At 42.0% G+C, this 18,628-nt stretch overlaps 1 protein-coding gene across 17 annotated transcripts in view; it reads left to right on the top strand.

Moving 5' to 3' along the window:
- Positions 1-9,434: 9,434 nt before the first annotated feature.
- Positions 9,435-18,628, top strand: part of LOC120878006 (cytochrome c oxidase assembly factor 1 homolog) — a 91,307-nt gene continuing 82,113 nt past the window's right edge. For 3 of the 17 annotated variants that reach the window (XM_040260556.1, XM_040260562.1, XM_040260553.1), the window contains exon 1: positions 9,477-9,561. Coding sequence is in view for 2 of the 17 variants with exons in the window: in XM_040260554.1 (XP_040116488.1) it covers positions 9,722-9,744 (23 nt within the window). In the remaining 15 variants the exon portion in view is untranslated. Of the gene's footprint in view, positions 9,745-18,628 lie in introns of all 17 variants that reach the window. The other 14 variants (XM_040260561.1, XM_040260552.1, XM_040260560.1 and 11 more) reach the window with 10 other exon arrangements.

The following is an 18,628-nucleotide window of genomic DNA, read 5'->3' on the forward strand; positions in this document are numbered from 1 at the left end:
TTGTATTTAGTGGTAGAGGGTGGAGCAGTATTCAAAATATCATTGCAGAGCTGTCTAAAACTCCAGATCTTTGTTTGCTGGATCGTGGGGTGTCTGGTGGGTCTCAGAGGTAGGATCTGGTTGTGCCAAAGGTTGTTGTTTTGGGGTGACAAGGCATGGGGTCTATAGCATCAGCTTTTTATTGATTAGAACAGAAGTATTTTGATATCTGGAAACCAGTAGGGTTGCACTGGTGTGCCCTGGCTGAATTTCAGCTCCTAGCATAGGTTGTAGCTCCCTTGCTAGGCTGCAATTCCTTTGTGGCTAGGAACTTATTCTGACCTGGCTACTCAATATTGATTTGTAATAGGGTTAAAAACATTCATGCACATAAAAGAAGCCGTTAAAGAGGGCAAGGTGTGTGGATAACTATCTTAGAGAAGGAGGGAATACTTTCAGAGAAAGTCTCCACAATAAACAGAGATGAATAAAAACACTTGTTCTATAGAAGGGGAAGAAAGGCTCAATGAAGATGTACTGAAGAAAGTTTTTAAAACAAAGCTGGAAACCATTCACAGCTCATGAGTAAAGTCACTCACACCTGATGGTCACAGGTATTTTGTAGAGTATTTGATAAAATCATCTTTCAGAGTAAAAGGGAAGAAGAACTGGAGGACAGAAATTTAAAGACAGTTCGTTTGCAATAACCTTAGTATAAATTGACCGACTATAAACTGACTTAGTATAAAATCTGACTACTAAATGAAAAGATTGCTGATGAAGTTTTAAGTCCAAGGTGAAGATGCTACTAAGTTTCTTGCAAAATAACATCGGGTATGATTAAAGTTATATTTTGGGCTTCCCAGGTGGCTCAGTAGTAAAGACTCCACCTGCCAAGCAGGAGATGCGAGTTCAGTCCCTGGGTTGGAAGAACTTCTCCAATCCCTAGAGAATGAAATGGCAACCCACTCCAGTATTCTTGTCTGGAAAATCCCAGGGACAGAGGAGCCTGGTGGGCTATAGTCCATGGGGTAGTAAAGAGTCAGACATGACTTAGCTACTAAATAGCAGCAACAGCAAAGCTATATTTTAATTGAAAAGACAGCATGCTTGCCACAAAGTTATAGAGATAGAGAACAGGTTAGTTATTGCCAGAGGTTACAGAGAGTGTGAAGCACAGGAAAGACAGGAATTGACTGTGGCTATGAAAAGCAGGAAAGCTATTCTTGGCAAGAAAGCAATGGCAAATCTAGATAGTGTGTTGAAAGGCAGAGACATTACTCTGCTAACAAAGGTTCATATAGTAAAGGCTGTGGTCTTCCCAGTGGTCATGTACAGTTGTGAGAGCTGGACTGTAAATAAGGCCGAATGCCAAAGAATTGATGCCTTCAAACTGTGGTGCTGGAGAAGACTCCTGAAAGTCCCTTGGACAGCAAAGAGATCAAACTAGTCAATCTTAAGGAGATCAACCCTGAGTATTTACTGGAAGGACTGATGCTGAAGCTGAAGCTCCTTCCTGTATTTCGTAATCTGATGTGAACAGACAACTAATTGGAAAAGTCCCTGACACTGGGAAAGGTTTCCCTGCTGGATCAGATGGTAAGCATCTGCCTGCAATGTGGGAGACCCAGGTTTGATCCCTGGGTTTGGAAGATCCTCTGGTGAAGGAAATGGCAACTCACTCCAGTACTCTGGCCTGGAAAATCCCATGGACAGAGGAGCCGGGTGGGCTACAGTCCAAGGGGTCGCAAAGAATCAGACATGACTGAGTGACTTCACTTTCTTTTTTTTCTGATGCTGGGAAAGATTGAGGGCAGAAGTAGAAGAGATTGTCAGAGGATGAGATGGCTTGATGACATCACCAAAGCAATGAACGTAAACTTGGGCAAACTCTGGGAGGTGGTGAGAGACAGGGAGACCTGGTGTGCTGCAGTCCATGAGGCCGCAAAGAGTTTGACACGACTGGGCGACTGAACAACACCATCTGAAAAGGCAGCACCAGGAATCCTTGTGATGCAACTGTTCTGTGTCTTGACTGGGGTAGTGGTAACATCAGTCTAAATATGCGATAAAATTGCTTCCAAGTACAAACATGCACACACACATACACACACAAATGAGTGTGTGTAAAACTGGTATAATCTGAGTAAACTGTGGATTATAACAATGTCAGTTTCCTGGATTTGCTATTGCACAATAGCAAATGTTACCACTGGCGAAAATTGGGTGAAGGGTGCATAGGCCCTCCCTTTACATTTTTTTCAAACTTTCTGTGAATCTATAGTTATTGCAAAATAAAAGTTTTTAAAACTTCAGTGTGCATTACTTGCCAGTCCATGTAATGTTTATATAATTTCAGAAATTAGGTGTTCCTTTTCTTATCTCTATGCTTTGTCTCACAATATTTCCTGTGTAGGTAGAAATATTCTACCCTTCCTTTGCCCAAATTCTACCTGTCTTGTTTGGCCATGCTGTGTGCTAGGCGGGATCTTAGTTCCCCTGCCAGGAATTGAACCCTCCTACCCTGTAATTGAGTATTAACCCCTGATCAGATATATGATTTGCAAATAGCTTCTTCCACTCAGTAGATTTTCTTTTCCTCTTGTTCATGGTTTCCTTTGCTGTTCAGAAGCTTTTTAGTTTGATGTAGTCCTGTTTGTTTGTTTTTGCTATTATTTCCCTTGCCTGAGGGAAATATCTAGAATGATACTCCTAAAACCTAAGTCGAAGTGTTTACTGCCTATGTTTTCATTTAGGAGTTTTATGGTTTTAGTTCTTACACTCAAGTCTTTTATCCATTTTGAGTTGATTTTTTGGTATGGTATGAGATAGTAGTCTAGTTTCATTCTTTTCCCATCTTCCCAGCACCATTTATTAAAGAGACTATTCTTTGTCCCTTGTATGTTCTTTGCTCCTTTCTTATAAATAAATTGCCCAAATACATGTCGGTTTATTTCTGGGCTCTCAATTCTGTTCCACTGATCTATGTGTCTGTTTTTCTGATAATATGGTACTGTTTTGATTACTATAGATTTTTTGCTGAGAAGTCTGCTGATCGCCTAATGGGACTCATTGTAGGTTGTCATCCTTTTTCCCTGGGTGCCTTTAAAATTTTTTATTTATCATTAACTTTTAGCAGTTTTAGTATAATGTGTATTGGAGAAGTTTTTTTTTTGCACTGAGGGTAATTATATGTCCTATTAGCTTTGTAGACTGGTATATCCAGTTCCTCCCCTATGTTTGAGATGTTGTCAGCTGTTATTTCTTTAAACTCTCTAGTCCCTTCTCCCTCTCTTCTCCTTCTGGGATGCCCATTACCTAATATTTCCATTCCTAATAGAGTTGGATAATTCCATAGAATTTCTATCTCCTTTTTATCTTAATTTTCTCTTCCTTTCTACCTGCATCATTTCTAGGTTTTTATCGTTGAGCTGGCTAATTCTCTTTTCCATATGGTCTGCTCTATTTCCAGTGCTTTCTATTGTGTTCTTAATCTCACTTATTCAGTTATTTGGCTCCAGAATTATTTCTGTTTGGTGCTGTTTTAGAGTTTCAACTTCTTTGGTAAAGCATTCCTTATGCTCATTGATTGTTTCCTGAGTTCACTGAACTGCATTTCTGAGTTTTATTGTAGCTTGAATTTCTACATAACAACTATTTTGAATTCTCTATGAGGTAGCTCACAATATTCCATGTTACTGCGGTTTTTCATGGTGTTTGATGAGTTGTTCCTCAGCCAGTTTATTTTTACATGATCCTAATGTGTTAAAGAATCCAACTGCTAATGCAAGGGACGTGGGTTTGATCCCTGGGTCAGAAAGATTCCCTGGAGAAGGATATGGCAACCCACTCCAATATTCTTGCCTGGAAAATCCCAGGGTCAGAGGAGCGTGGTGGACTACAGTCCATGGGGTTGCAATAGAATGGAACATGACTTGAGGACTGAAACAATAATGATTAAACAGATTAATAATTAGGGGCTATTCTCTTATGATTATACAGTGGAAGTGAGAAATAGATTTAAGGGACTAGATCTGATAGATAGAGTGCCTGATGAACTATGGACAGAGGCTTGTGACATTGTACAGGAGACAGGGATCAAGACCATCCCCATGGAAAAGAAATGCAAAAAGCAAAATGGGTGTGTGGGGAGGCCTTACAAATAGCTGTGAAAAGAAGAGAGGCAAAAAGCAAAGGAGAAAAGGAAAGATATAAGCATCTGAATGCAGAGTTCCGAAGAATAGCAAGGAGAGATAAGAAAGCCTTCTTCAGCAATCAATGCAAAGAAATAGAGGAAAACAACAGAACGGGAAAGACTAGAGATCTCTTCAAGAAAATCAGAGATACCAAGGGAACATTTCATGTAAAGATGAGCTCAATAAAGGACAGAAATGGTATGGACCTAACAGAAGCAGAAGATATTAAGAAGAGGTGGCAAGAATACACAGAAGAACTGTACAAAAAAGAACTTCACGACCAAGATAGTCGCGACGGTGAGATAACTCACCTAGAGCCAGACATCCTGGAATGTGAAGTCAAGTGGGCCTTAGAAAGCATCACTACAAACAAAGCTAGTGGAGGTGATGGCATTCCAGTTGAGCTATTTCAAATCCTGAAAGATGATGCTGTGAAAGTGCTGCCCTCAATATGCCAGCAAATTTGGAAAACTCAGCAGTGGCTACAGGACTGGAAAAGGTCAGTTTTCATTCCAATCCCAAAGAAAGGCAATGCCAAAGAATGCTCAAACTACCACACAATTGCACTCATCTCACATGCTAGTAAAGTAATGCTCAAAATTCTCCAAGCCAGGCTTCAGCAATACGTGAACCGTGAACTCCCTGATGTTCAAGCTGGTTTTAGAAAAGGCAGAGGAATCAGAGATCAAATTGCCAACATCTGCTGGATCATGGAAAAAGCAAGAGAGTTCCAGAAAAACATCTATTTCTGCTTTATTGACTATGCCAAAGCCTTTGACTGTGGATCACAATCAACTGTGGAAAATTCTGAAAGAAATGGGAATACCAGACCACCTAACCTGCCTCTTGAGAAATCTGTATGCAGGTCAGGAAGCAACATTTAGAACTGGTCATGGAACAACAGACTGGTCCAAATAGAAAAAGGAGCACGTCAAGGCTGTATATTGTCACCCTGCTTATTTAACTTATATGCAGAATACATCATGAGAAACGCTGGACTGGAAGAAACACAAGCTGGAATCAAGATTGCTGAGAGAAATATCAATAACCTCAGATATGCAGATGACACCACCCTTATGGCAGAAAGTGAAGAGGAGCTAAAAAGCCTCTTGATGAAAGTGAAAGAGGAGAGCAAAAAAGTTGGCTTAAAGCTCAACATTCAGAAAACAAAGATCATGGCATCCGGTTCCATCACTTCATGGGAAATAGATGGGGAAATAGTGGAAACTGTCAGACTTTATTTTTTGGGGCTCCAAAATCACTGCAGGTGGTGACTGCAGCCATGAAATTAAAAGACGCTTACTCCTTGGAAGAAAAGTTATGACCAACCTAGATAGCATATTGAAAAGCAGAGACATTACTTTGCCGACTAAGGTCCATCTAGTCAAGGCTATGGTTTTTCCTGTGGTCATGTATGGATGTGAGAGTTGGACTGTGAAGAAGGCTGAGCGCCGAAGAATTGATGCTTTTGAACTGTGGTGTTGGAGAAGACTCTTGAGAGTCCCTTGGACTGCAAGGAGATCCAACCAGGCCATTCTGAAGGAGATCAACCCTGGGATTTCTCTGGAAGGAATGATGCTAAAGCTGAAGCTCCAGTACTTTGGCTACATCATGCGAAGAGTTGACTCATTGGAGAAGACTTTGATGCTGGGAGGGATTGGGGGCAGGAGGAGAAGGGGGTGACCGAGGATGAGATGGCTGGATGGCATCACGGACTTGATGGACGTGAGTCTGAGTGAATTCCGGGAGATGGTGATGGACAGGGAGGCCTGGCGTGCTGCGATTCATGGGGTCACAAAGAGTAGGACACGACTGAGTGACTGAACTGAACTGAACTGAACTGAACTCCTTGGAAGAAAAGTTATGACCAACTTTTTTATAAAAGTTACAAGCAGAGACATTATTTTGCCAACAAAGGTCCATCTAGTCAAGGCTATGGTATTTCCTGTGGTCATGTATGGGTGTGAGAGTTGGACTGTGAAGAAAGCTGAGTGCCGAAGAATTGATGCTTTTGAACTGTGGTGTTGGAGAAGACTCTTGCGAGTCCCTTGGACTGCAAGGAGATCCAACCAGTCCATTCTGAAGGAGATCAGTCCTGGGTGTACTTTGGAAGGAATGATGCTAAAGCTGAAACTCCAGTACTTTGGCCACTTCATGCTAAGAGTTGACTCATTGGAAAAGACCCTGATGCTGGGAGGGATTGGGGGGCAGGAGGAAAAGGGGACGACAGAGGATGAGATGGCTGGATGGCATCACCGACTCGATGGACGTGAGTTTGAGTGAACTCCGGGAGATGGTGATGGACAGGGAAGCCTGGCGTGCTGCAATTCATGGGGTCGCAAAGAGTCGGACACGACTGAGCGACTGAACTGAACTGAACTGAACTCTGGGTCCCAGTAGGTGGCGCTATAGCACAAGCTTTTGGTTTCTCTTACCTAAGCTGCATTATTTGACAATCAGCACTTTTTCGTCCTTTACCCGATCTGTCCCGCTTCCCAGGTGGTTCAGTGGTAAAGAATCCATCTGCCTATGCAGGAGACATGAGTTTGATCCCTGAGTTGGGAAATCTCTGGAGAAGAAAGAGGCAACCCACTCCAGAATTCTTGCCTTTTTGTTTCCCCGGTTCCACTTCTTCCATGTGTTCCATCTACCCTCCTTTAAGTGTACAAGTGTATGGCATTCTCTGGCAAGCCTCATGTGTTGGGCAGAGACACCTCTGTTGAGTTATGGATGTTTTCTGGTTGTAGATCAAAGGAGAGGCATCTCATAATGCCATGATGCTGATCACTTTTCTAGCTTCTTAAGGTGGAAACTCAGATTTTCACATTTCTTCTCTTTGGAAACAAGTATTTAAAGTTCTACATTGTCCCGTAAATATCTCCAACTATTTAGGGATTTTTCAAATATTTTACTTATTTCTAACTTAATTTCATTATTATTAGAAAGTATGAAGCCTGATTTCAGTCTTTTAAAATTTATTGAGATTTGTTTCATAGACTAGCATATGGCTTATCTTGGTGAACAAAGCAGAGACATTTAAAAAAAATATGTTTTCTATAATTATTGAGTGCAGTGTTCTAGGAGATATTAGGTCAAGGTGGTTGATAAATAGGTCAAGTGTTCTATAAATTGGGTAAGTTGGTTGATAATCTTTTTCTAGTCTTCTATATACTTTTTAAAATGGGAAATTGCATGGATCTATTATCGAGGTTTTTATCTAATTCTGATTAGAGATGAATGTTATAATCACTCACTGTAGTTGTTGCTTTTTCTAATTCTCCTTGGAGTTTTTATTTCACATATATCAAACCTGTGATATATGTTGCATACATGTTTCAGTTCAGTTCAATGGATCAGTCGTGTCCGCCTCTTTGTGACCCCATGGACTGCAGCACGCCAGCCCTCTCTGTCCATCACCAACTCCTGGAGCCTACTCAAACTCATGTCCATTGAGTCCGTGATGCCATCCTGCCATCTCATCCTCTGTCGTCCCCTTCTCCTCCTGCCTTCAATCTTTCCCAGCACTAGGGTCTTTTCCAATGGGTCAGTTTTTCTCATCAGGTGGCCAAAGTATTGGAGTTTCAGCTTCAACAGCAGTCCTTCCAATGAATATTCAGGACTGATTTCCTTCAGGATGGACTGGTTGGATCTCCTTACAGTCCAAGGGACTCTCAAGAGTCTTCTTCAACACCACAGTTCAAAAGCATACAAGTTTAGAATTGTTAAATTTTCTTGATGATCTAACCTCGTTATCATTATAAAATGTCCCCATTTTCAACAACCAACATATTTGAGCAGGTACAATTTTTTATAACAGATACAAGTTTTATATATAAAACTATAGTAGATCCATGCAATTTCCCATTAAAAAACATATAGAGGAAGCATAGACGTTGGGTTAAAGATGACATTTTGGTAAAGATTACAAAGAAATTTTCCAGGTTTAAAACTGAAAGTTTTACTGTAAAATTTCTTGTAAACAAACTAGTCAGGACTCAATTTCATGATGACAGTATGTAAGATAAGTAAGAAAAGACATTCATTCCAACTTGCTATTGCTAAGTCACTTCAGTCGTGCCTGGCTCTGTGCGACCCCATAGACGGCAGCCCACCAGGCTCCCCCGTCCCTGGGATTCTCCAGGCAAGAACACTGGAGTGGGTTGCCATTTCCTTCTCCAATGCATGAAAGTGAAAGGTGAAAGTGAAGTCGCTCAGTCGTGTCTGACTCTTCGCGACCCCATGGACTGCAGTCTACCAGGCTCCTCCGTCCATAGGATTTTCCAGGCAAGAGTACTGGAGTGGGGTGCCATTGCTTTCTCCTCATTCCAACCTACCTAATGCTAATTTTATTAGTCTTTGAGGTAAATATTGTCTAGTTTACACTTAACTTTTATGATACGATGTAATGGCCTGCTCAATTGTTTTCTCAAAGTAGCTGTGTCAAAATGTCCCCATTTTTTTTCTTCTCTCTTTTTAATATTAATTTTCTCTTCTATTTCTATCACTTCTAGGTTTCTGTCTTTGAGCTTACTAATTCTCTTTTCCGTATGGTTTGCTCTGTTTCTCTCTGGCCTCTATCAGTTTCTTTTGATTAAAGAATCCAAGGCCTGGGTGGTAGGTAACACTTGAACTTCAAGCTTGTCATTAAAGTAAAGGGTGACGTTAATAGTAGCGATGATGACAGTGGAATAATCAAGATGAAAATAATAATAACTAGCATTTATTGAACACTTACATACTGCCAGACGAGTCTGATCGCTTTATTAAGTAATTACTAGTACTAATGCATTACATTTTTTTCTTAACAATCCATTCCCTGGAGCACAGTAAGAATTTAATAAATATTTAATGAATAAAAGAAATTAGCGTTAAGTTCCTCAGTCGAATCGGCAAGACGGACTTCAATGCCAGAGCGGTGCTCAGATGGCCCGTGGTTTCGCATCCTTGGAGGTGAATAGAAGCGCCAGATCCCTGCGAGGAGCAATAGGAACCAGTGGTTTTAAATTTTCTAGACAACCGCTGATGGACTGACAGTATGTTGGGGGCTAATAGGGTGCACAAAACAGAAGGCTGAGCTTTGAGAAGACAAATGCCCTTCTCGCGCTCGACAAGCTTCTGAGAAGCCGGGGAGCGGAACCAATTTGAGCCTGAGATGCCGTCGCTTTGGCGCCCTGATTTTGCGATCATTCATTCAAACCTGACTGCTCTAGCCCCGAGAGGAGGTGACGTCGGAAGTCTCGACTGCTCCTCGCGGGGCGTGTCCACCCGCCGGCGTTTGCCCCACCCACTCTCACACGCTCCACTTCCGGAAGGGGCCGTCACGCTCTCTGTGGCTGGGTGTTTCTACGCCTAACAGGTTAGCGTCCACGCGGGAGAAAAGAGTCGGGTCAGTCCTACTCCAAAAGCATTTGTTCCCGTCGTTCTGGAGACCGCTTTTGCGCGAGGGGCGGACTGTTGCTAGGGCAGCACGTCAGGGGCCACCTCCTTGTTGCTGGGTCGCCACCTCCTGGAGCTGGCCTGATTGGGTGACCCGGGGTGGGCTAATCATGACCTTGCCCCGTGGTCCTTGGTGAGCGTTTCCAGGAGCACATTTGTGAAGAGGTGGAACTGTGCACTTTGTCGGTGGTCCCAGGTTACAACAGGCTGAGAGAGGCCCTGCCTAGATGATTGTATAAAAAGAATACTCTGGCTCGGTGGTCCTGATCATTCGTCTCCATCACAGCTGAGCTCCATAAGGGGGCTGACCAGAGAAGTGATTTTCAGCGTTTAAGTGATTTTCGGGTGTTCGTATAAGCGTGCGTTTGTCAGTCTGTGCGTGTGTGGAAAGGGCTGTAATTTAAAAAATCCACAAGTATTATATTTTGCTACTTTTCCTGGTCTCTTCCCCTTACTCCTCTTTATTCTCACCTGAGTGAAAAGTGAAAGTGAAGTCACTCAGTCGTGTCTGACTCTTAGCGACCCCATGGACTACAGCCTACTAGGCTCCTCCATCCATGGGATTTTCCAGGCAAGAGTATTGGAGTGGGTTGCCGTTTAGCTTTACTGGCAAGCCTTATTTTATTGTGCTTTAATTATTGTGTTTTTTAACAAATTGAAGGTCTCTGATGCAAACCTGCATCAAACAACTCTATTGGTGCCATTTTCCCACAACATTTGCTCACTTTGTGTCTCTGTGTTACATTGTAGTAATTCTCACAATATTACAATTTTTGTCATTATTATTAATTTGTTATGGTGATCTGTCAACCGTGATCCTCGATGTTGCCATTGTAATTTTTTTGGGTGCCATGAACTGTGCCCATATAAGACAGTGAAATTAATTGAGAAACGTGTGTGTTCTGACTGCTCCACCAACTGACTGTTACCCTGTTTCTCCCTCTCTCCTTGGGCTTCCATAGTCCCTGAAATGTAATATTGAAATTAGGCTAATTGATAACCCTGCAGTGGCCTCTAAGTGTTCAGGTGAAAGCAGGTATTACACTGTCAGGCTTCCCGAGTAGCTCAGCTGGTAAAGAATCCGCCTGCAATGTGGGAGACCTGGGTTTGATCCCTGGGTTGAGAAGACCCCCGGGAGGAGGGCATGGCAACCCACTACAATATTCTTGCCTCGAGACTCCCCAGGGACAGAGGAGCCTGGCAGGCTCAGTCCATGGGGTCACAAAGAGTTGGACACGACTGAGCGACTTTCACTTTCACTTTGGAAGAAGTTGATTCCAACCCTCATGGATAACTTTGAGGAGTTCAAGACTTGGTGGAGGACCTAATTGCAGATGTGGTGGGAACAGCAAGAGAGCTAGAATTAGTAGTGGAGTCTAAAGATGTGACTGAATTGCTGTGATCTCATGATATAACTTTAATGGATGAGAAATTGCTTCTTATGGATGAGCAAAGAAAGTGATTTCTTGAGATGGTACCTACTCCCAGTGAAGATTATGTGAAGATTGTTGAAATGACAACAAAGTATTTAGAATATTACATCAACTTATTTGATACAATGGTGACAGTGTTTGAGAGGGTTAACTCCAATTTTGAAAGAAGTTCTCCTGTGGGTAAAATGCTGTGTAACAGCATTACTTGCTACAGAGAAACCATTTGGGAAAGGAAAAGTCAGTCAATGCAGCAAACTTCATTGTTGTCTTACTTTAAGAAATTGCTGCATCCACCTCAACCTTCAGCATTCATACCCTGATCAGTCAGAGTGTGTGTGTGTCGCTTCAGTCATGTCCAACTCTTGTGACCCCATGGAGTGTATGTAGCCCGCCGGGCTCCTCTGTCCATGGGATTCTCCAGGCAAAATACTGGAGTGGGTTGCCATGCCCTCCTCCGGGGAATCTTCCCAACCCAGGGATTGAACCTATGTCTCTTACATGTCTGCCACATTGGCAGGTGAATTCTTTACCAGTAGCACCACCTGGTCAGTCAGTAGCCTCCAACATCAGAGAAGGACCCGCCACCAGCATAAAGATATGACTCTGAAAGCCCACATGATGGTGAGCTTTTTTTTTTATTTTAGCAGTAAACTATTTTTAAATTATATATATTGGTTTTAGATATAATGCTGTTGCACACTTAATAGACTGTGGTATAGTGTGAACATAACTATCACATGCCCTGGGAAAACAGAACATTCATGTAACTCACTTTATTGCAGTATTCACTTAATTGTGACAGTCTGGAGCTGAACACACACTGTCTCGAAAGTGTGCCTGTAGAATATTCATTGTTTCAGACTCTTGTGCCTCCCTGTCTTTCTGCCTTGAAAAACATGCTAAAATCTGCTTCAGCTTTGTTCTTTAAGCTTTCTGTAACAGTTATTTTCTTATTTTCATCTTCATGTTTAGTATAGTGCATTAGATTTTTGAGAGCTGTGCTGGACAGTTGGTCATCAGATAGTTGGTACTTAATACATGCAGAAGTTTATTTGAAGATTTTATGTGTGCAGAGCTTCAGTGTAACTATGCTGGTTGTGTATTGATTGTGATATGCTGGGAATAGTAGTTTTATAAAATCCTGTTAACATTATTTGGTGTTTGTTTTTCTCATTTCATTGATGTAAAGGTAGTGGTAATTCAGGTATTTTTAGGGTCTCTGAACATTTTGAGTAAATGACCAACCTAGATAGCATATTTAAAAGCAGAGACATTACTTTGCCGACTAAGGTCCGTCTAGTCAAGGCTATGGTTTTTCCAGTAGTCATGTATGGATGTGAGAGTTGGACTGTGAAGAAGGCTGAGCGCCGAAGAATTGATGCTTTTGAACTGTGGTGTTGGAGAAGACTCTTGAGAGTCCCTTGGACTGCAAGGAGATACAACCAGTCCATTCTGAAGGAGATCAACCCTGGGATTTCTTTGGAAGGAATGATGCTAAAGCTGAAACTCCAGTCCTTTGGCCACCTCATGTGAAGGGTTGACTCATTGGAAAAGACCCTGATGCTGGGAGGGATTGGGGGCAGGAGGAGAAGGGGATGACAGAGGGTGAGATGGCTGGATGGCATCACTGACTTGATGGACGTGAGTCTGAGTGAACTCTGGGAGTTGGTGATGGACAGGGAGGCCTGGCGTGCTGCGATTCATGGGGTCGCAAAGAGTTGGACGTGACTCAGTGACTGAACTGAACTGATATATCATAGCTCCCTAGAAAAATTGCTCCCATGTAAAATTCTAATTTACATGCAATACGTGAGGTTTCGTTATTTCCATATGGCCTGATTTGTCAGGAGGACTGTGTGTTTCTTGCTCTAGTATTTGCTTTTTTTTTTTTTTTAAATTGTGGTAAAATGTCCATAACATGAAATTTAGCGTCTGACCATGTGAGTGCACTATTCAGTGACATGAAGTGCGTTCATTTTGTTGTGCAACGGTCACCACCATCCTCTCCAGAACCTTTATCTTCCTGAACTGAAATTCTATATAACCTGTTACATAATAGCGCCCAGCTTCCCCTCTCTCCAGCTGTGGTAACCACCTTTCCGCTTTGTCTCTGGAATACAGTATTTCTCTTTGTGTTAGATTTATTTTGCTTTGTATCATGTCTTTCAGGTTCATCCTTGTGGCATATTGCAGAATTTTCTTCCTTTTTAAGGCTAAGTAATATTCCATTGTAGGCATATATCACATTTTGTTTATTCATTAGTTCATAGATATGTGGGTTGTTTCCATCTTTTGGCTATTATGAATAGTGCTTCTATAAACATTGGTACACAGTTATTGTTTGAGTTCTCTTGAGTGTATACCGTAAGTGGAATTGCTGGGTCATAGAATAATTCTCGGGCTTTCCCAGTAGCATAGCTGGTAAGTAATCTGCCTGCAATGCAGGAGACCCTGGTTTGATTCTTGGGTCAGGAAGACCCCCTGGAGAAGGGATTGGCTACCTACTCCAGTATTCTTGGGCTTTCCTGGTGGCTTAGATGGTAAAGAATCCACCTGCAATGCAGAAGATCTGGGTTCAATCCCTGGGTTGGGAAGACCCCCTGGAGGAGGGCATGGCAACCCACTCTAGTATTCTTGCCTGGAGAATCCGTATGAACAGAGGAGCCTGGTGGGCTGCAGTCCATAGGGTCGCAAAGAGTTGGACATGACTGAATGACTAAGCACAGCACAGGGTAATTCTCAGTTTGATTTTTTGAGGAACCATCAGTTTGCTTCAGTGTTTATTGTCATTCACATAAAATATTAGGCTTAAAAGAATTGTGTAATTTAGGCATGTATTAATGATCACATTTACCTTTCTAAAAATATGAATTCAAAGAGCCATTTCCTGGTTGAAGGTATGTGGGAGTTTTTGTCTTAGGTTTTGGAAATCTTGGAGTTTTAAAATTATGTGTTAGAATTCAGATTAAATAAGTTGACCTGGATAGGTTCCCAGATCCCAAACTTGTTTATGATCTAATCTGCCCTTTTTTGTTTTTGCTGCTTGTTTGATTTCAATGTTTGTTTTCTGTGTTTTCAATCTTTTTGGGAAATTACTTGTCATGACAGATGGTAAGATGGGGGTGATCTTGCAGACTTGCATCATTGCAGAGGTCTGGATTGTTCTGTTATTCTGCTGAGTATCTCATTGGATACTTTGGCAATTAGTCTGGTATGCTGTGAATACTGCTGCTTCTGACAGGCAAGTTTAATGCAAAGATATCCATGTCATTAATTAGTGAAGAGTGGGAAATGACCAATATTATTCTCTATTCAGGTCAGTTGCTCAGTCGTGTACGACTCTTTGCGACCCCATGAATCGCAGCACGCCAGGCCTCCCTGTCCATCACCAACTCCCGGAGTTCACTCAGACTCACATCCATCGAGTCAGTGATGCCATCCAGCCATCTCATCCTCTCTCATCATCCCCTTCTCCTCCTGCCCCCAATCCCTCCCAGCATCAGGGTCTTTTCCAGTGAGTCAACTCTTCGCATGAAGTGGCCAAAGTATTGGAGTTTCAGCTTCAGCATCAGTTCTTCCAATGAACACCCAGGACTGATCTCCTTTAGGGTGGACTGGTTGTATCTCCTTGCAGTCCAAGGGACTCTCAAGAGTCTTCTCCAACACCACAGTTCAAAAGCATCAATTCTTCGGCGTTCAGCTTTCTTCACAGTCCAACTCTCACATCCATACATGACCACTGGAAAAACCATAGCCTTGACTAGATGGACCTTAGTTGGCAGAGTAATGTCTCTGCTTTTGAATATGCTATCTAGGTTGGTCATAACTTTTCTTCCAAGGAGTAAGCGTCTTTTAGTTTCATGGCTGCAATCACCATCTGCAGTGATTTTGGAGCCCCCAAAAATAAAGTCTGACACTGTTTCCACTGTTTCCCCATCTATTTCCCATGAAGTGATGGGACCAGATGCCATGATCTTCGTTTTCTGAATGTTGAGCTTTAAGCCAACTTTTTCACTCTCCTCTTTCACTTTCATCAAGAGGCTGTTTAGTTCCTCTTCACTTTCTGCCATAAGGGTGGTGTCATCTACATATCTGAGGTTATTGATATTTCTCCTGGCAATTCTCTTATTACTGTACCCTTATTTTTTCAACTACTCCCCTGAAGTTGGGAGTGTTATGTTGTGGGTACTGTGATCCCGCTCAATAACTGGCCTCTCTGCGATCAGTGGGGAAGTGTAAACAGACAGCAGTATGACTCAACCAAATCTTAGAAAATGAAGATCTCATGCTTGCCAGACTCTCTCTCTTCCCCTTCTGCTCCAATTCGAACATCTTTTGTAAACTTCCTGTTTAATATTTCATCACTGTTACAGCCCATACCCCATGGTAAACAGCAAGCGTATTATCAGGAGAGATGGAAGGAACAAAGGTGTTAATGTGGCTTTTGCTCTCAGTTGGGGTCAGTTGGTCATCTGGGCTCTCTCACCTGGTCATCCATTTGTATGGGCTCTTGGTACCTTATTTTTTGGCAACTAAAGATGCACTTGAAAGGTCCCCAGATGGGTTTGGGTGCTCCATACTCTTGGAACTTGAGTATAACTTAGATTTCCCTGGCATCCAAAATACCAAGATTACATAGATGCTGAGTATCCAGCTTGGACTGTTTATGCTCCAGCTTTTTGGGTAAGACTAAACACACTCACATAAAATGCCTTTATAATTCTTCTTTTGAGGTTACCAGAGAAAGGTGAATATTAACTCCTAGTTTTAGGTAATAGATTGTTACCTTTCATCAGCCTTGTCTCTGCTAGGGATAAAGTGATTGTACTGCTGGTGTACATCATTAACCTTTAGAAATGCTTCCAAGTCCATATTAAATATTTCAACGTGGCTTGTGTCAGATCAGGACCTTTCTATAGCTCAGATTGAGGTATAAACAGCAAAACTTGAATTTTATGTGAATGTTTTTGCATTCTAACTTTAGGATTTTTCTTCCTTTCTATAAACACGTGGCACTGAGTATTTTTATCCTCTTATTCTGTATCTGTCTTTTATCATGCAGTACAATTGACTATTTTACCTTTTGGTTTAGTTCTGTAAATTGTTATACACGTATAGATTTGTGTAACTGCTACTGTAGTCAGGGTACACCTCACCTCAAAAACTCCCTCCTGCTCTCTTCAGGGTCACCTTTCCATTACCCAGGTAACCAAAAAGTAAATGTCATTTTGTGCTTTTTACTGTGGGAAGCAGTAAGGTGATTTTCCTTCCTTTTCTCTTTACCAGTGATTTTTACTCAAATGCGATGGACTAAAAAGGATAAAATAAACATAATCCTTTTTCGTTTTCTTTCAGAAACTCAAAACTTTTTCACAAACTTGATTAGGAATAAGATCACTTTGCCTGTGATGCCTTCCATCAGGGGGCAGTGTAGGGCCATAAAGGACACAAAGATTGCTGCAAAATAACCAACTTGAAGTTTTTACTTCAGGAAAACAGGAGAGTTAATTAAGCATTGACATTTAACTCTAGAAGCTACTTTCTTTGGACCTATTCCAAAAGCTATCTTACTCCTAGCAAAGCAGTCTAGGGATGAAAGCATCCTTTAATTCTTTTGTATTTGTTTTCAGATAGTTTTAAATGTTTGTAGAATTAGGAGTTAACTCCTTAAGGTTAACCTCTGTGGAAGGAATACCTGCAGTGTGATGGGTGAATCTGTGACTCCTCCCTTCCAGCCCCTCCCTGTGATCTGGTAGAATTTTATCAGAGACGTATGTCAGGTGTTTTATATTCCAGTATTCTTTATTGCGGTCAGGAACCCCATCTATAACATCTGTCGCCAGGATCTTGAGTTTGAAGCTTTAATGGAGATGTTTTTAGTGAGAAATGATGAAGTGGAGCCTGTGAGACATTCACAGTTGGGTGATTCAGGTTTTCAAACCTAACTCACTCAAAAAGGAATTCCTAACTTGTATCTCAGAGAAGGCAATGGCACCCCACTCCAGTACTCTCGCCTGGAAAATCCCATGGATGGAGGAGTCTGGTAGGCTGCCGTCCATGGAGTCACTAAGAGTTGGACACGACTGAGCGACTTTACTTTCACTCTTCACTTTCATGCATTGGAGAAGGCAATGGCAACCCACTCCAGTGTTCTTGCCTGGAGAATCCCAGGGATGGGGGAGCCTGGTGGGCTGCCGTCTATGGGGACACAACTGAAGCGACTTAGCAGCAGCAGCAGCAGCAGCAGCAGCAGCAGCCAATGCAGGAGGTGCAAGTTTGATCCCTGGGTTGGAAAGATTCTCTGGAAAAGAAAGTGGCAGTCCACTCCAGTGTTTTTGCCTAGGAAATCCCATGGACAGAGGAGCCTGGCGGGCTACAGTCTGTGGAGTTGCAAAGAGTCGGACATGACTTAGCAACTAAACAACAACAAAATGTGATATTTCTAACTTTACTTTTCACACAAAAACTATTAAAAAAATATATAAAATGTTATCATGTCAAACTCCTACTTGAAACTTTTCTATTTACCATTATGCTTAGGATAAACCAGAAATATTTAGTTTGACCAATAGTCCACCCTTCCAGCCCCTCCCTGTGATCTGGCTTCTCTGCTTACTGCTACAGCTTCACATTATGCCACTTTTCCCTTGCTTGCTATGCCCCATCTTCTCTGGTTTCTTCTTTGTTCCTTGTTTGGACTAGGGGAGCAGAATAGAAGCAGGGGGACCTGTTTTTAAGCCAACATGCATTTTAGGTAAAGAAGTGATGGCTTAGGAATATGTTAAAGTTTGTGGCTCATGGGGACTTATCAGTTTGTCACTTTTCCACTCAAATCTCAGGATAAAAGCACATCTGAGTTCAGATTCTGTGTAGAAAAAAATTATATTCTGATTGAGAAAAGAAAGTTTAGGACCAGGCAGTCATTACTCTGGTATATTCGAAGTGTAGACAATGCTTTGTATTTGAGAACTTTGAGTGTGCCTAAAATGACTCTCTTTGTAAAATCATTCTTCTCGCTTTTAATTATCCATTAACTTTGTTCTGCGTGTATGAGTCTTGCCGCAGCCACCGGTTGGACCACACGACCATCTGGGGCTTAGATGCCGTTGGTGGTACCCCGAATAAGTGGTAGTAGTGCAGCCTGTTCTTGCATTTCTGGCTTCCCAAGGCAGTTCACTCCTTTTTGGGAGAGTTTAAGTTCTCTGTCTTGTACGAGATCCCTGGCCTGCAGTTTTCCCACACTGGTTCTAGCTTTCCTTGGAGGCATAGAGAACAAGCCTAACTTCTCTTCCCCCATTAGCTCTTTAGCTATTGAAGTTGCTGTTGTGGCTTCCAGCATATTCTCCTTTGTAAATCTCCTTAGCTCCAAGTACTTCTCATTGTGTTCCCTATTCTGGGTACTTTCTACTGACTGTCCTCCAGTTTAGTGTTTGAAAGTGTGTTTTGAGACTGCATGCAACACAGTCACTTAAAACACTAGTTAAAAGGGAAGATTCTTACTGGATTAAGATGGCAAATTAACTTCTGATCTAGCTGCCTATTGAAACCCTACTGAAACTATAGTAAGGATCCAAAGGATAGAAC

Source organism: Oryx dammah, unplaced genomic scaffold (assembly GCF_014754425.2).
Source record: "Oryx dammah isolate SB20612 unplaced genomic scaffold, SCBI_Odam_1.1 HiC_scaffold_18, whole genome shotgun sequence".
Lineage (NCBI taxonomy): Eukaryota > Metazoa > Chordata > Mammalia > Artiodactyla > Bovidae > Oryx > Oryx dammah.